The sequence below is a fragment of the Amphibalanus amphitrite genome, unplaced genomic scaffold (assembly GCF_019059575.1).
Source record: "Amphibalanus amphitrite isolate SeventyFive unplaced genomic scaffold, NRLGWU_Aamphi_draft 000155F_arrow, whole genome shotgun sequence".
Classification (NCBI taxonomy): Eukaryota; Metazoa; Arthropoda; class Thecostraca; order Balanomorpha; family Balanidae; genus Amphibalanus; species Amphibalanus amphitrite.
The window spans coordinates 36,515-54,249 of record NW_024881650.1 but is presented as its reverse complement, the minus strand read 5'-3'; the positions used below and the strand labels follow the sequence as shown (position 1 = coordinate 54,249).

The following is a 17,735-nucleotide window of genomic DNA, read 5'->3' as shown; positions in this document are numbered from 1 at the left end:
ATGGCCCGTTTCTCGCTGCTGGACTCGCTGCGAGGGTTCTATCTCGAGAACGGTCAATATTTCCACCCTAGAGACCATGATTTTCGGAATCAGCGTGCTGAGAAGGCTCTGTGAGCCAAATTTCAGCTAAATCGGGATGGCCCGTTTCTCGCTGCTGGACTCGCTGCGAGGGTTCTATCTCGAGAACGGTCAATATTTCCACCCTACAGACCATGATTTTCGGAATCAGCGTGCTGAGAACGCTCTGTGAGCCAATTTTAAGCAAAATCGGGATGGCCCGGTCATGGGTGGTAAGAACTTTAGAGGGTTCTATCTCGAGAACGGTCAATATTTCCACCCTAGAGACCATGATTTTCGGAATCAGCGTCCTGAGAAGGCTCTGTGAGCCAAATTTCAGCTAAATCGGGATGGCCCGTTTCTCGCTGCTGGACTCTCTGCGAGGGTTCTATCTCGAGAACGGTCAATATTTCCACCCTAGAGACCATGATTTTCGGAATCAGCGTGCTGAGAAGGCTGTGTGAGCCAATTTTCAGCCAAATCGGGATGGCCCGGTCTTGGGTGGTAAGAACTTTAGAGGGTTCTATCTCGAGAACGGTCAATATTTCCACCCTAGAGACCATGATTTTCGGAGTCAGCGTGCTGAGAAGGCTCTGTGAGCCAATTTTCAGCCAAATCGGGATGGCCCGGTCATGGGTGGTAAGAACTTTAGAGGGTTCTATCTCGAGAACGGTCAATATTTCCACCCTAGAGACCATGATTTTCGGAATCAGCGTGCTGAGAAGGCTCTGTGAGCCAATTTTCAGCTAAATCGGGATGGCCCGTTTCTCGCTGCTGGACTCGCTGCTCGCTGCTCGCTGCTAGTTTGACAGACGTTATTTGAGTGCAGTATTTTAGAGTAATCCAGTCTCTCCCTTTTGCCGCAAACATGGCGTCAGGTGGGTGAATGGGCTAAAATTGAAGATTTTCGCCCTGTTTTGTTGAAGCTAGGAGTGTTTCTTCGTTATTGAACTGTGCTTTACCCTTCGCTTTCTTCTTCTAGCATGCTGGAGTTTGTTCTGCCTTTTATTTGTCACTGGTTTATGTGGTGATCCCGTAGCTCCTGGTGCGCCGTAATTGACTCACCATGTGTCGTAATTTGGTTGCGTAATAAGACATTGGCGATTTTTCATTTCTGCATGCCTTTTTTACCCAGACCTAGCCTATAACATCAATTGCATCTTATTATTATTGACCTTAGCTTATGTCACGTGCAGCACTAAATTTGAATCATTAGGCTGTGTAGGTAGGTAGGCATGTAATGTGCATCCGAATTCCTAGGCCACAGGACTGAGCCTCCTTTGTGACTTTGTGACAGCCAAGGCCGCTTATACTGTGGTACGTGAGAGCCCTTACCCCTTGGATGATTGGGATTGAGGTCAAGGTGTGGACAGTGGACACGGCCATAGGCACTGGAACTGGGGGAGGGGCAACGGGGGCAGCGCAGCCTGCCCCCACAACTCTGGGGCTCATTATTGTGTTGTTGCCCCAGCGCTGTCTTGCGACAACGCCTCACCCTCAGGCCAAGGTGGTCGGATTCATGGGCGAATAGCTGACAGTTGGCGAGTTGGGCCCGGCTGGTCGGACACCTTGGTTGGTGTTTGAGGCGGGATTGACTTACCAAACGCTCTGTAGCCTGTCCCATATTCGCTGTTCAAGCAACCGATAACATGTCAGTCATGTCCATGACGTAAGATAAACAGATATTTAGGTATATAAATGACATTTGAGTTTCGCCACCGATGCCTCCCACTGTTATCCCTCGCCCCATTGGGGGGGGGGCCATTTTGGCCCCCCCCCTGTGGTTTTTCCTGAATAGCAAGAAAACGGCGGCGCACAGCGCCGCCAAATTTTCAGTACCTTCCCGGGCATCAATTTGACACCTTCACACCAAATTTCAAGTCTTAGGTCACCTTAGGTCAGGAGTTATTGGGGTCAAACTGAGGTCATGTTCGAGCAAAAATGAGCAAAAAACATGCAATCTTGAAACGCTCACCAAATCTACAGTTATCAAGCAATCTCAAAGTTCTTTATATGGTCTAGTAGACAAAAAGCGGCGCTACAAAACTGCTATCTCGGATTTTCAAAATTTTTGGTTTTTGACCAAAAAAAATTCAAAAATTGATTTTTTTAGAAAAACTTTGAAAAAATCCAAAAATTTTCCGAATTTCGAAAAAACCGGAATATATGTGATAGTCCCAGCGCTCTTCTATATACATACCAAATTTCAGATCGATATCTCGTTTTTTGGCCAGTTATAGCGAAAAAACTTCAAAAATGATGACGTCAAATTTTTTAACTCAATTTTTAGCAATTCTAGACCACGTACGGCAAAACAAAGACCACCATTGAACTCCCCGTGACGAGCTGCATCGATTCGATACCCATTTTATGCAAAAATATTAACTGTGAAATTTGACCTAATTTGACCTGACCTTGACCTGACCTTGACCTGACCTTGACCAAAACGTGATCTAAGCTGGCCCCAAAGGCTGCCTGACCCATATAATCGCATTTTTCATGTAAAATGGACCATAAAACATGTATCACACGACACTTTCATATTGTGACCCCCCCTTGACCTGACCTCTGTGACCTGACCTGGTATCAGTGACCTCAAATAGCAAAATATGTGTTTGAAGAACATTTCCCCATCGATGATTTTCAATGAAATGCATTTTACTCGATTTTACAACGCATTTCTTGAAGTGCCTGTAAACGGTGAAAATTGGACCTTTGACCTGACCTGTGACGTCATCGGTTTGACCTAGGTCAATAAAAATGGGTCACAAGGTAGTTCCCCGTTGGGGCTATCCAACGCCGTTTACCGCTTGTCGCTATGTTGCGTGGTTCTCGAGATCTTAGGGGGGGGGGGCAAAATGCCCCCCCCCCCCCCAACCGGGCGCGTTGCTCGGCAGAGCCCAACGGGGCGCGGGTTATGTTCAAACTCGGGTATAGTTGTCCTTCTCCATAAAGCAGCGTATCTGTTTTTATCTTTGACGAAATGTTGTGAGGAATGCCGAAATAAGCATGGGGATGCTTTCACGAACGACGATGGAATATTACTGAATGACGAAGCATTTATCTAAATCGTCAAAGGTTTTGCTGGAACTCAATGTTATGTGAATTATGCGAATGTCGAATAGCGAATGTTATACCAATTGACGAGCTGTGAAGTGGGATCAGCGTTCCATTTTGCCCACATGCTGAAGGTTTTGCCGGAATGCCTCTGACTGTCGCCACCTATACGCAGATCAGACGAATGGGTTTTGCCGATTGGCCGTCGAACAACGCAAAAAGGTGTATGAAAACCCGGCAGGACGCCTACTGGTTGACCTGACCTGACCCGACCTGACCTGACCCGACCCGACCTGGCCTGGCCTAAATGCACGAGGACACCATCTGTGATCAAAACTAACATGATTTCGTCATCAGCGCCCCGAGAACCTGTTAACAGCCTCACTTCACGAAGTTCTGACAGTTCCCGAATTTCCCGAATTTTGGGTCATTGGACTGACCTGGAAGGTCAATCAATGACCTAGGACCTTAAAATTTGGTATCATCGGCTTCCTCCCGTCACGGGCAACACGCTCATTTTTTTTCGGCGTCGCTCTAGCTTGATCGGGGGCCAAACAGAAGGGGGGGGGGGAGGGATGTTCCGACGGACCCCTTTCCCCTATACGTTCGCGGCTGTCAAAATACCAATTCGGGCGGGGGTTAATACAGCACTGCGTATTGACTCGCGCCGGGCCGGTGCTCCGCGACTTCCGCGCCGGGCCCGGGGGTGGGGGTGGGGGGTGGGGAGGTGTCTGATCAACCCGTCTAACTCGGCTCCTTGGCCACGTAGCGACACGCGGTAAGCGGCATTCGAAAGAGCGTCAAAAATAATGACGAAACACCGGTCATTTTTTGGATCAGGTCAGAGGTCAGGTCACCAGAGGTCATCAAAGGTCAGATTTAGTCCATTTAAACAATTTTGGAAACTGCCAACGGCTAACTCGGGAACCAATAGAGCTACGGTGCCGCGGAAAAGCGCATTCGATAGCCCTTTTACAAGCCTTTCTGAGTATACAAAAATGCCCCCCCCCCCCCCGCCCTCACCGCGTGGAAAGTGGCCGGAAGGCCCACCACCTGCCGGGTTAAAATGGGATATCATCGGCTTCCTCTTGTGACGGGCAACACGCTCGATTTTTTTTTTTTGCGCGAAGCTCTATCTTGATCAGGGGCCGAACGGCTGAAGAAGGAGGGGGAGGGGTCCAACGGACTCCTTCCCTTCCTGTACGCTAGCGGCTGGCAAAACGCCAATATTGGCGATGGCTGATAATCATGCTTTACTGTTCTTCATATACAGCCCTCGTCTCACCGAGTGGTAAGCATTTTTTTTCAACAAATCCGAGACATCGGATTCTTCAGTCGATCGAAACTCATAACAAAGAGACGCGCGATGCTATACTATTTCGATTGAATATCATTTAACAAGTTATACGTCTAGTGTGACAGCAAAAAGACAAAAGTTTTTTTTTTTAGTTTGGGGGCAGGTGCAAACTTTTGCATATTGCTGCCATGCTGGGTGGAAATTGTATATGCGTATGGGCCCAATATAGGGGCGGAGTCCCGCGCGTCGGCGTTCTGCTTTGAGAGTGACCGATAACATAGTCTAAGAGTTATTCTCAGTTTTGTCGAAAAAGGAACGTCAGTGAGCGAAAGGCTGTGCGATGTTTTGTAATTGGTTATGTAATGTACAAAGGTGCTAGTTCACTCGCCATTCTGTTTGTTGCAGCTCCGTCTGGAAAGAAGAAGGGGAGGAAGAAGGGAGTGCCCATCGATCTCAATGTCTTTCTCAGTAACACCAAGGGAACACCAGATGGCAAGGCCATCACCATCACCAAGACCGGCAACAGCTGGGCCGACCAGATGGACTTCGGTATGGCTGCCATGTGCCGCTACTGCCTCACTCAAGAGTCAAACTTGATTTACGCTTCACATCACACCATTTTCGATCAATCTTTTTATGAATTTAATCATGATGGTTGACTCTCTTCAGATCAGTGAACCACTCAACAATCGTGTTAAATTAACGTTTTACGGTGCTTATATATATAGCTGTCTTACGCTGCATCATGTTTCAAAATTTGAAATATTTCATTTGTCAAGAAAGTCACAATATTGCCTTAACCGAAAGGACCAAACGTTTCTTAACCCGCGCGGGGCTGGGGTCTCCAGCCGAACGCGCGGGGCTGGGGGGGGGGGGGTAAATTTTACCCCCCCCTGTTATCTCCCGAACTAATGGTCCGATTTGGAAAATTCAAACGCCAATCGAAAGCTCTCATCACGAACTACTAAAAACATGTACTTAATTTAAAGTTTGAGGTCAAGGTCAAGGTCAGGTCAAGGGTACAAATTGCAAGTTTCTACAGTATCGGCCTTGCACCGTAGTTGCCGAAGAATGGAGTCATGGACTGAGACTGATCGCCCAAAACGTGTTCTTAGGCTACCAAGACAATATTAGTTGCATACAATATCATTCAGAGGTCAAGGTCAAGGTCAGGTCAGGTCAGGTCACCAAAAAACAAAATATAGAAAAGGGCATGTGCGACACATGTTTTATGGGTCATTTTACTCATAGAATTCAATAGGCACACTCAATAAGTGATATGGACCACCTCTGGATGAATTTCAGGTCGAGGTCAGGTCAAGGTCAGGTCAAGTGAGGTCAAATTTTGAAGTTGGTTGTTAAGGCCGAAAAAGGTGTCTATCTGATGCAGTTTTTCACGGCGAATCGAATGGTGCTATTTTTGTTTCCGTACGAGGTCTAGAACTTCCAAAAAAGTCATTTTTTCAAAAAATTTGTGTGTCGTGACGTCATAAAATTTTGAATAACTCCCACATTTTTGAACCGATTCTTCTAAAATTTGGTATGTAGGTGCACATAGGCCACTTCTCTGACATATATTCCGGTTTTTTCGATAGACTCAAATTTTTGGATTTTATAATGATTTTCCCAAAAAAATCAGTTTGTTGAAAAAATTTAGGCCAAAATCCAAAATTTTCAAAAAACCGAGATAGCCATTTGATAGACAAAGTAAAATTACGTATAACCTTTTTTTGTTACGTCTTGATTCCTTTAAAAATGAAGATGTTAGCGGCGTTTGAACTTTTGCCGTTTTTGAGGCGAAAATGGCGAACATGACGTCACTAAAACGTCAATTTCTCAAAATTTTTCCGACGGATTTCGCTCAAATTTTCAGGGAAGGTGTCAAATTGATGTAAGAAAAGGTACTGAAAGTTTGGCGGCGCTGCGCGCCGCCGTTTTTGAGATATCGCAAAAATTCGCGAGGGTGGGGGGTAAAATTTACCCCCCCAGCCCCGCGCGGGTTAAATGTCAAGCTAACAAAGCCACAATGCTTCTCTTTTTTTTTCTTCAAATGCACTCCTTATAAGTGCTTGCTATTGATCAACAATTCCGACATAACCCTATAATCGCCCACCATTTCTGTCGCGGAGCTCACTGACCGTGTGTGTGGTGTGATTTGTGGCGCGGAGCTCACTGACCGTGTGTGTGGTGTGATTTCTGGCGCGGAGCTCCCTGACTGTGTGTGTGGTGTGTGATTTCTGGCGCGGAGCTCCCTGACTGTGTGTGTGGTGTGATTTCTGGCGCGGCGCTCACTGACTGTGTGTGTGGTGTGATTTCTGACGCGGCGCTCCCTGACCGTGTGTGTGGTGTGTGATTTCTGGCGCGGAGCTCACTGACTGTGTGTGTGGTGTGTGATTTCTGTCGCGGAGCTCCCTGACTGTGTGTGTGGTGTGATTTCTGACGCGGCGCTCCCTGACTGTGTGTGTGGTGTGCAGACATGTGCTTGGATCCGGAAAAATGGATCTGAGATCCGATCCCATGGATCCCGATCCGAGATCCATTCAGATCATAGATCCAACCCCTCAATTTTGTCGAGAGATCTACTGGGATCATAGATCTGACCCTTCAATTTTGTCGCTAGATCCACTCGGATCACAGATCTGGCTCCCCAATTTTGTCGTGAGATCCATTGGGATCATAGCTCATAGGTGCTCAAAATGTTAACAACTTTCTTTCATAAGAAGTTATGAATACCAAAGTATGGTTAGAAACAAACAATCTTATACAAAGGACATATTAGTAAAGGCATCCAGTTACATTATACAGAATACAAAATAAAGGAGGCTCATGACGGTCACAACTTGAGAGAATTGAGTGACATGAAGATTGTTCACAGTTCACATACCTACCAACAGAAAAGTTTGCATTAACAATTAACATAGAGGTAAGTCAAAGTAATGACTAATAAACAATACATAACTAGGTACCTACCACATCACAATTCATGTTAGAATCTACATAATGATATTGATAAGACAATCTGGCATTAGACAACCATGAGGCTTTCCAGTTTCCACTTTCCAGCTACCACAATTGATTGATAAACAATAAAAGATGATACTGACACATGTGGCTTGGTTAGGTAAAGGTATTTCAATCTATTGAAAGAAATATTTGATAAAATAAACTGAGATATAAACAAAAGTATAAAAATATTCAACAGCCTGCGGAAGCGATGGGAAGCGAAATATCAATTGTAATGGCCTTGGATATTTACCGTAAAATGATTATTCAGTATCTAAATAGAACTCGTGACGTCATTTCAAATAACAAATGAGCTAGGCGTTCTACCTTCGAGTATAATGAAAATAAATAAAAAATCAAACTGGAAATTCAAAAGTCTGGAGTTTTTTTTTTAAGAATGTTCATTTTTTCTGTCTCACATAATTACGGAGCGAGCGAAGCGAGCGTAGTCTTTCCTTAGATTAACGGAAATTTCTGAGTATGAGCGGCCGGCCGGCCGGCCGGCCGGCCGTGGTCACGCTTTTGCGAGGCTTATATCTCAGCAACCACTTGACCGATTTACACGCGGTAATTTTTGTAGGGTAGCTTCATTCCTTCTACCAAGTATTGGACTATTCCCGATGCATGTGGGTGGCCCCTTATGCGCGTGCCACGTGCAAAACGAAGAGGTGTCAGTTTTGTAATTGTTGCAATATCTGGGTAACTACTTGGCCGATTGCGCTGAAAGTTGGCATGTAGGTAGGCACCCACTAGGCACTGCATATACATGTGCCAGAGTTGGGATGCTGCTGCACGTGCGCACGTGCAGGGGTCGTTTCCAGATCTCGGGAACGGCTGGACCGATTGCACTCAAATTTGGTACACGGTTAGGGACCGGTTAGTAGGGTGCCGTGCAAAAGTCAGTTGGGACCCATTTTGCACGTGCGCACGTGCAGGGTGCCGCTTCCAGATCTCGAGAACGGCTGGGCCGATTGTGCCCAAATTTGGCACATCGCTAGAGACCAGTTAGTAGGGTGCCGTGCACAAGTCAGTTGGAGGTACCCCTCGCAATTTCGCACGTGCAAGGCCCACCCTCTCGCTCGCTCCGTTAGTCGCCCCAAAAGGCGTTATACTGGTTACGGAGCGAGCGAAGCGAGCGTAGTCTTTCCTTAGATTAACGGAAATTTCTGAGTATGAGCGGCCGGCCGGCCGGCCGGCCGGCCGGCCGTGGTCACACTTTTGCGAGGCTTATATCTCAGCAACCACTTGACCGATTTACATGCGGTAATTTTTGTAGGGTAGCTTCATTCCTTCTACCAAGTATTGCACTATTCCCGATGCATGTGGGTGACCCCTTATGCACGTGCCACGTGCAAAACCAAGAGGTGTCACTTTTGTAATTGTTGCAATATCTCGGTAACTACTTGGCCGATTGCGCTGAAAGTTGGCATGTAGGTAGGCACCCACTATGCAATGCATATCCATGTGCCAGAGTTCAGGTGCTGCTGCACGTGCGCACGTGCAGGGGTCGATTTCAGATCTCGAGAACGGCTGGACCGATGGCGCTCAAATTTGGTACATGGTTAGGGACCGGTTAGTAGGGTGCCGTGCAAAAGTCAGTTGGGACCCATTTTGCACGTGCGCACGTGCAGGGTGCCGCTTCCAGATCTCGAGAACGGCTGGGCCGATTGTGCTCAAATTTGGCACATCGCTAGAGACCGGCTAGTAGGGTGCCGTGCACAACTCAGTTGGAGGTACCCCCTCGTAATTTCGCACGTGCAAGGCTCACCCTCTCGCTCGCTCCGTTAGTCGCCCCAAAAGGCGTTATACTGGTTTTACGATACGATTGTTTGTGAATATCATCTTTGTAGCGTTGAATTTAATGACGTAAACGTAAGCTGAAACGGTATTATATGGCCCAGAGCGGTGTGCGCCTTCCATCTTTGTTTTATTCATTTTCAAAAGAATAACAATATCTTACGTCATTAGTTTAAAGGGCTTATTACGGGGAATCTTTTGGAATCATTACGGTTTTGGTCAATTTAAGATTTTTCATTGGTCAAACGATAATGACGTAATAAAACCATATTACCAAAACGTGAGCTGTGAATTTCGTTTGTCTTTTTTTGGGGGGGCTCTCTCATAACAAGCATGGCACACCACACGTGGCACGTTGCCAAAATTAGGTAATCTGAAGAAGTTGATGCCATTTTTGAACTTGTAATTTTATTAGGAAAGTATTAGAGGTTGGTTGCTATCCTTACTAAATCGAAATTGTGTTGCACATACTAATAGCTCATACGAACATTCTGGATTGGGATTTCATACCTGGCAGAAGTGGATTGCTGCATGTTTTTAACAAAACTGACCTATTTGGCTTCCAGGTTTGATTCCCTAACATCTGTCCATAGGCGGCAGAACAGGGGGGGGGGGGTGGCACCAGGGTACAGTGCCCCCCATAGATTTTGGCATTTTAACATTAGCCTTACTGGTGTTGCATGGAAAGAATGGGACCAAAATGAAAATCTGCAGTGCCCTGCTGCCACTGCATCTGTCTGTACTGCTTGTTCATTGAATTAAAGTGGCTGTAGCTTGTTGATAAGATTGTCATCAGTGCTGTCATGAAAAAGTTACAATTGGTCACAAAAAGTAGCAATATGCATGTTCTTGGTTTATTTTAAATGTAGTACAAATGTTGTTTATTTAAATTCAAATTTAATGATGATACCTAATGATTACAAGTGGTCTTAACCAATAACCATGTCCACAAGTGATAATTCTCAATTGTATTGCACTGCAAGGTGTACACTTATGTAGGATAAGGGTTTCATTGGCTACATGTTGTCGTGAGATCCATACAGATCATAGGTCCTCCACAAATTTTTGCCCGCTGGATCCACAGAGATCATAGATCCGACCCCTAAATTTTGTCGAGAGATCCATTCGGATCATAGATCCAATCCCTGAATTTTGTCGAGAGATCCACCCGGATCATAGATCCAACCCCTCTATTTTGTCGAGAGATCCACTGAGATCATAGATCCAGCTCTCGGATCCAAGCACATGTCTGGTGGTGTGATTTCTGGCGCGGAGCTCACTGACTGTGTGTGTGGTGTGTGATTTCTGACGCGGAGCTCCCTGACTGTGTGTGTGGTGTGATTTCTGACGCGGAGCTCCCTGACTGTGTGTGTGGTGTGATTTCTGACGCGGAGCTCCCTGACTGTGTGTGTGGTGTGATTTCTGACGCGGCGCTCGCTGACATTGTGTGTGGTGTGTGCAGAGGCCGAGGAGAAGACGGTGGTGCTGCCGACGGCGCCCTCCAGCGTGCGCTGCGGTCTGAACGTGGACCTCGACCGGGTGCCCATGACGGGGCCGTTCAAGCTGTTCATCGCCAACGTGTCCTACGACGCCAACGAGGAGATGGTGGCCAGCATGTTCCAGGGTCTGGACGTACGTAACGGGTGGGAGGGCGTACTCTGCCCTCCGCGGGTGGCTGGTGCGCGGCACTAGCGGTCTAAAGATGAGGGTTACAGTACTCAGTGGTTTCATTGGGTGCGACCTGAATTGAATGCCCCCAGTTGTCAGCTGTCATTCTCGGACGTAGTGCACCCACTCGTGTGGGGTGGGATAGGGAGGGAGGTGGAGGGTATTCTCGGCATATTCTAAACTACTGGTCGATAAAACACTTATCATCGATACCTCTCGTGGCACATCCGGTGCCGGCTTGCTCATTTAATCTGGATACTTCTCGTTGAATTGCTGAGTCTCGTTTATTGTAGTTTCCCCTGATTTTGCCCATTTGACCCCAATAGTTATAAATAGGTGGCGTGCGTATGTCGCTGTCCGGTCCAACGCGAAACTCTGACCCCTCCATCCGTCCCAGCACGACTCTCTGAACTCGGGCTCTGCCCGTGTCTCTGACCCCTCTCCCGGTCCTCGGCTCTCTGACTCCTCTTCCCCCATGTCTGTCGGCTCTCTGACCCCTCTCCCCGTTCCGGCGCGGATCTGACCCTCTCTCTCCGTCCCCGCGCGGCTCTCTGACCCCTCTCCCCGTCTCCGGCTCGCTGACCCCTCTCCCCCGTCCCCGCGCGGTCCTCTGACCCTCTCCCCGTCCCTGCACGGTCCTCTGACCCCTCTCCTCGTCCCCGCGCGGCTCTCTGACCCCCTCTCCCCCCGTCCCTGCGCGGTCCTCTGACCCCCTTCCCGTCTCCATGTCTTCAGGTGCGGAACGTCAGTCTGCCGTGCGACGACAGCGGCCGATTCCGAGGGTTCGGCTACGTCGAGTTCGGCAACCGTGACGATCTGATCGAGGCGCTGCACATGGACGACCTGGTGGGTGCCGCCGGAGTGGGGTGGGAAACGGGCGGGCTGTGGGATCTTTCAGCGTAGAGGAGATTTATAATTTATTGTTCTTAATGCTGGAGCAGGGCCTCGTGAAATACTGAAGTATACTACCAAGGATGGTTTTGAAGAGCGGGCGTGGTTCAGTTATCAAATTACAAGACATTTGTGGATTTGGCGTTGACGAAGAACGGTTGTCTTAATTGTTGGGGTCTTCTGATGGGTATTCTGTTGGGTCTTGTTCGAACTTCCAGCTTTGTATTTTCGAGACTTTTATTAGCATTCTAAACACGAGAGCTGTCCATTCCGAGCGACTGACGTCCCTGTGCGCCCGCTGTGCCGCTGGCAGGAGGTGGCTGGCAGGAAGCTGCGTATCGACCTGAAGACGCCCAGCGAGCGAGACCAGCAGCAGCAGTCGCGCGGCTACTCGTCGTTCGGCCGCGACGAGGACCGCGACCGCGCCGAGGACGACGGCGACTGGCGAGCGGGACCGCGCGCAGCGCCGGCGCGCACCAACAGTGACTGGCGCTCGGGTCCGCCCGGCGGCGGCGACCGGCCCGACCGCAGCGGCGGCGACAGCGACTGGCGCGGAGGACCGCGCGGCGGCGGCGGCGGCGGCTCCGGTCAGTGCGGCGGACAGACGCGGCACGGGAGTGGCGGGGGGGGGGGGGGTGAACGCCGGTCTATTAGAATGCGATGGACGCCTGGCTGAGGTGGGATAGGAAGGGGGTGGATAGTGGGAAAAAGAACAAGCCATACAAGCCGTACTTCAAGACAGCACATAGATGGCGGAAAACGCTGAAAGTGCGGTTAGCCTTTTTCAGTTAGTTGCTTTTCCCATCCGACCGGCTATGCCTGATAATGGCTGGCACGTTCGAACAGTCTACACATTCGGCCATTCATGTTGACTAACACCGCGCATACTCCCTGTCCCTGGCCCTCGCCTGCTGGGCCGTCAGTCTGATGAGCGCTTACTCCTATGTATGAAAGCACGCTTTGCGCCGAGTAGTCCCAACTAACCCGTGTTTCTCTGTTCTTTCCGCAGACTTCGGTGGTGGTTACGGTCGTGGTAAGTACGGGGCTCTCTGCAAAGGGAGAGGGTGAGGGGAGGGGCAGTGGCTCCGCCCCGAGACCGTCGTACGGCCCGGGCCGGACTTTGACCCGGCTCTGGTCGGGAGACTGAGCATTGGACTGTTTTTGTAGTGCGGCGAGCGACGCCCGGCTTGCGTCAAGATGCGTGCGCCGTGCAGTCATCATTATATTTGCTCTTCATCCAAACTAGCTGCCTTAGTATCAATGTTAACGCATCTGGATACTGTACAGTGCATTATGCATTCCTTTTCTTGCTCTGATAAAGTACTCGTGTTTTGATGGAAATGCAGGATACAGTTTTGCGGTCTGGAACCCTGACCACGGATACGTGCTATGGCTGTAATGGAAATTCATGTTTCGTAGTGCAGCTGCTGCAACAATCGTCTGGAGAGAGTCGACTAGGAAGCTGGTCCAGTTTTGACATTTTCTCATGCTTTCACGACGTACACATGCAAGTGTATGGCTGTAGTTATGTCTGAGCGCTGTGGGACACGCCATTTATCGCACATCTTGGCGCGTCCCACGCTGTTCACCATCAGCCTACCATTGTGTGAAGGCTGTGGGCTGTCACTTGCGTGCCGTGTTCGCCCGCCCTCACCCCTGCTGGCTGTGTGTGAAGGCTGTGGGCTGGCCACCCGCGTGCCGTGTTCGCCCGCCCTCTAACCCCTGCTGGCCGTGGGTGGATCTGTAAACTGCTGCCCTCGTGCCGCGCTCGCCCGCCCTCTCACCCCTGCTCGCCGTGGGCGAAGCTGTAAACTGCCACCCTTGCGCCGTGTTCGTCCGCCCTCTCACCCCCGCTCGGCGTCCCCAGACCGTGAGCGTGAGCCGACGATGGCCAGCAAGCCGGGCAGCAAGTACGAGGCGGTGCCGTCCTTCAACGACTACCGGGGCGGCGGAGGTGAGTCGGGCGCTGCCGTGTCAGAGCCAATGGGCGATAACCGTCGCTGGGTGGCTGAGCAGGCTGAGTAGGCCACGTAGATGATTTGTAAGCTGCGTAGAGATTCTACTCGGGATTCTTTGTAATCGAAAAGGATACCTAGTTTTGGTCAGGTTTGAGGACTGATCGCAAAGGCTATTATAGCATATTTGAAGCGTTTCTTCCTGTATTCTTGGTAGGATCTCTGTTATATCTCGATGGTTGCGATACAACATTTTCGGCCGATAACTTTGGATCATGCTTAGAGTGCGTTGCATTTTTGCATTATGCATTGTGCTTAGAGTAAAGTATTTCCGAGCAAAATTAGCCAATCCTCTTCCATTCCCTGTCCAGGCGGCTACGGCTCGGACCGAAGAAGCGACGACCGGTATGGCGGCCGTGACGACCGGTTCGGGGGTCGTGACGATCGGTACGGCGGTCGTGACGATCGGTACGGCGGTCGTGACGACCGGTATGGTGATAGAGGTATGTGTATAAGCAGATGTGACGTGCTCTATACATGTTATCACTGGTGTAAGGGGCCTTTGGTGCCGGCTATCGGTGATTGGCTCTGCCGTCGAGTTTCCCAGGAATACATTATCCTTGTGTTGGGTAGGCGCAAAGTCCCCTACAGTTATAGAAAATACTTTTAAATCTCATCGAGTTGCTTGCAAATGGTGGCTATACTTTTTTGGAGACCGCATCATTTTGTGATCGACATAATTGTCCTAGTTAGCGTACCTATTCTCTTTCACGAGTCACTGTGCCATTTTCGGCTACCTTGTGTCGCTATCGGCAGCACGACATACCCTCCTTGTCAGCAGTAGTTGATTGTGTCCACATTTCAGTTCTTCCCTCAACGGAGATTCGCTCGATTCATGGCGAATCATTGTGAGCGCTCGTGCGGCCGACAGCGCGCCGGGTGTAAGTGCGCGCCGACCTCTGAGGCTGCCCGGTGTGTCTCGCCACTGACTGGTGCTTAACGTAATCTGTTGCGCAGGTCGCGGCTATGGCGGTGGTGGTTATGGGTATGACAGGCGCGGCGACGTGCGGGGGTATGACTCCCGGTACGACCGTGGGTATGGCGACAGAGGTATGCACGGGTGGTCCGAACAGCCACAGGCGGTCTGTGGCCGCCGCTGTGTACTGATAGAGCAGCGGCCGGCCTGTGGCGTCTCTGTCACATCAGACGGCCCCGGCGGCTGTGTTACAGTTCGTCAGTGAGTGGGTGCTCAGTAGTCAGCGCCGTTCAACTGTTTCTGACCGTGTCGGAGTTAGTGGCCGCTGCAGCCGCGGCTGGCCTGCACTTGTGATCGTCTGTCGTGTGTCTGACCTCCCGCCTGTGTTCTGTGTCTGACCTGTGTCTATCTGTGTTCTGTGTCGCCTCAGACCGTGGCGGAGGCGGCGGCGGATTCGACAGGCGGGATGACCGGTACGGCGACAGAGGTGAGCACGGCAACCCGAGCAGTGCAGGTCGCACCGCGGGCACTTACTGGCTGGGTTATAACTAACTTCACTCTTATATTTCTGTCTTTGAGGTCACGCCTTTCTCTCGGTGCAATTTATATTACGTTCCGTTTGAAAACCGTACTGCCGAGGCTCCCGTAAACAAAGGAGCAAAAATCTGTTTTGTTTATTATCGTTGTCAGCGACTTAAATCCGTGTTCTTTCTTGTCAAATACAGATGTGGTCTGCAATATGTTGTGGATGTTGGGTTCCTGGGAGTCGTGACTGATTTCTGTTTTCTCTGCGTTTCAGGTCGTGACGACAGGTAAGTTCACCTTCCTCGCTGCATCTGGGAGAAAAGAATTTGTCGCCAGTACCTTACCTTTTTTCAGTTGATAATAAATTACATTTAATGCGTAGTAGGCCGTCAAACCGTCTTTTACAGACCCTCTACTTTGTGGTATGTAACAAATACTGTGCTTTCCTTTTTTGTTGGCCTTTCGTGTATCAGCGATTCATTCATTGAAAATTCGCTGAATATGAGACTATTTACTTCTCTAATTTATGTTGGCTTTTGTTTCGTATCGAGCTGTTTAAAATATTACCGGAGCTTAGAATATGCGGCGGGGGTGATTTTTGTTTATAAGAGGCCTTTCACAATGTCTAGTTGCAGTTGTCCGCCAAATCTTGCGCACTGCGTCAGGCTCTCTCGACAGTCCTGCCTGCTTTTAGGTACGGCGGATCGCGCTTCGGTTCACGGGACGGTCCCCGTTACGACTCACGAGATGGCCCGCGTTACGACTCACGGGACGGACCGCGAGACGGACCGCGTTACGACTCGAGGGATGGACCTCGAGACGGTCCGCGTTACGACTCGAGGGATGGACCACGTTACGACTCACGCGATGGTCCCCGGGACGGACCGCGCTACGACGACCGGCCGCCGGCCGAGTCGGACCGGCCGCCGGCCGAGCGGCCCAAGCTGAACCTGAAGCCGCGCTCGGTGCCCTCGGACGACATCGGCAAGCCGGCCGCCTCCAGCAGCATCTTCGGCGGCGCCAAGCCGGTGGACACGACGGCGCGCGAGCGGGAGGTCGAGGAGCGCCTCAAGGCGACACGCATCGACGACCGTCCGGCGCGGCCGACGGAGCCGGCCTCGGGCTCCCAGCGGCGCGCCGAGGCCTCGCGAGACATCCGGCTCAGCGAGCCGGCGCGCGGCAAGGACAGTCAGGTAACGTCACTGCGGCAGACAGACCAGTAATAGCCGGGTAACGCCGGCGCGCGGCAAGGACAGTCAGGTAACGTCACCGCGGCTGACAGACGGGTAACAGCCGGGTAACGCCGTCCGCGACAGGGGCAGCCGGGTAACGCCGTTTGCGGCAGGGGCAGCCGGGTAACGCCGTTTGCGGCAGACAGGCTCGGAGCTGGGGTGGATGGGCTGGAAGTACTGATTGTTTAGTAAATGACATTGGGTTTTGCATGAGTTTGTTCTGTAAAATTTCTGCTCGTGAATGGAAGCTTGTCGAGGCGACTGGCCCCCATGTAAGGGAGAGTATCTTGTGACCGACTATCCCGTACACGCGTGTCCCGTGCCCGTACAGTTGACGTGATCTGATCTTTGTTCCAGAAGCCGGCGGATAGTGCCGGCTCGAGGGAGACAAATGGAAAGGCGGCCGACGGCGCAGAAAAGTACGCACCGAATACAGTTACGACGTGCTTTTCGTTTACGAACATTATTCAGTGTGTTTTCATTCAAAGCTCATATGAGCAACTGTTTTGCGCAACCGCGCGTCTGTTTTTATTGAAGCCATATGGCGGTCCTGTGTTAGCTCAATTGTGCCTTGGGTACAGAACATATTATGTTATCCCGCTAGTCAGCCGTGCCCCGTTCCCCGTGTGATAATACCGCCCCACTCACTCAGCCCCTGTTCACCACAGGAAGGAGCGGGCGCCGCGGCCTCCCAAAACGTTGGAGGACAAGCCGGCCGTGTTCGTCGAGCAGAGCCGGTTCAGCGCACTGGCAGAGGACGAGGAGGCTTAGACGCGGCGGCACCGCATATAGCCGCCCCAGCAGAGCGCCACAGTACGCGCACGACACGACCGGCCGGCGGGCCGCAGCAGGCCGCCCAGCCCGACACGGAGCCGGACGGCGGCCCATTCCGGTCCCGGCGGCCACAGCCGGCCCCGGGCCACCCGGCGGCGGCGGCCCGAGCAGTCGCTCGCGGCGGCCGGGAAGACGACGCAACACTAGGGGACGAAGGAGGGAGCGGCGGGAGGACGACCGGGCCCGCCCAGTGCCGGCGGCGCGACAAACCGCCGGCAGACGGGCGCCGGGCCGCAATCATTATCCAAATTGGTAGTCGGATAAAGGGTACTTTTGTATTCTTATGTCATTTGGCAAATATATGTAACAACCGTGTGGCACTTGTGTTATTTGGAGGTGTTCGACAAATTCGCTCTTGAAACCCTTCGGGTGAAGACGGAAAGAACGAGTCGTTCCTAGGTGTGTGGGATGCCAGTGTCCAATGGTTAATGCTAAGCAGTGGA

The 17,735-nt window shown here is 50.8% G+C and overlaps 1 protein-coding gene across 7 annotated transcripts; it reads left to right on the top strand.

The window, feature by feature from the left end:
* The first annotated feature begins 855 nt into the window (after positions 1 to 855).
* Positions 856 to 17,609, top strand: LOC122383103 (eukaryotic translation initiation factor 4B-like). Of its 7 annotated transcripts, none has more exons than XM_043369222.1 (14): positions 856 to 935; positions 4,817 to 4,960; positions 10,674 to 10,843; positions 11,615 to 11,725; positions 12,084 to 12,357; positions 12,780 to 12,803; positions 13,638 to 13,724; positions 14,097 to 14,228; positions 14,743 to 14,835; positions 15,132 to 15,188; positions 15,501 to 15,513; positions 15,921 to 16,419; positions 16,819 to 16,877; positions 17,127 to 17,609. In XM_043369222.1, exons 1-14 carry the CDS (start codon positions 926 to 928, stop codon positions 17,227 to 17,229), a joined length of 1,776 nt encoding a protein of 591 aa, XP_043225157.1. In that variant the 5' UTR covers positions 856 to 925; the 3' UTR covers positions 17,230 to 17,609. The 7 variants fall into 7 exon arrangements, with proteins under 7 accessions (XP_043225157.1, XP_043225156.1, XP_043225160.1 ...); XM_043369221.1 differs by having other exon boundaries at positions 16,816 to 16,877; XM_043369225.1 differs by lacking the exon at positions 14,743 to 14,835.
* The last annotated feature ends 126 nt before the right edge of the window (positions 17,610 to 17,735 follow it).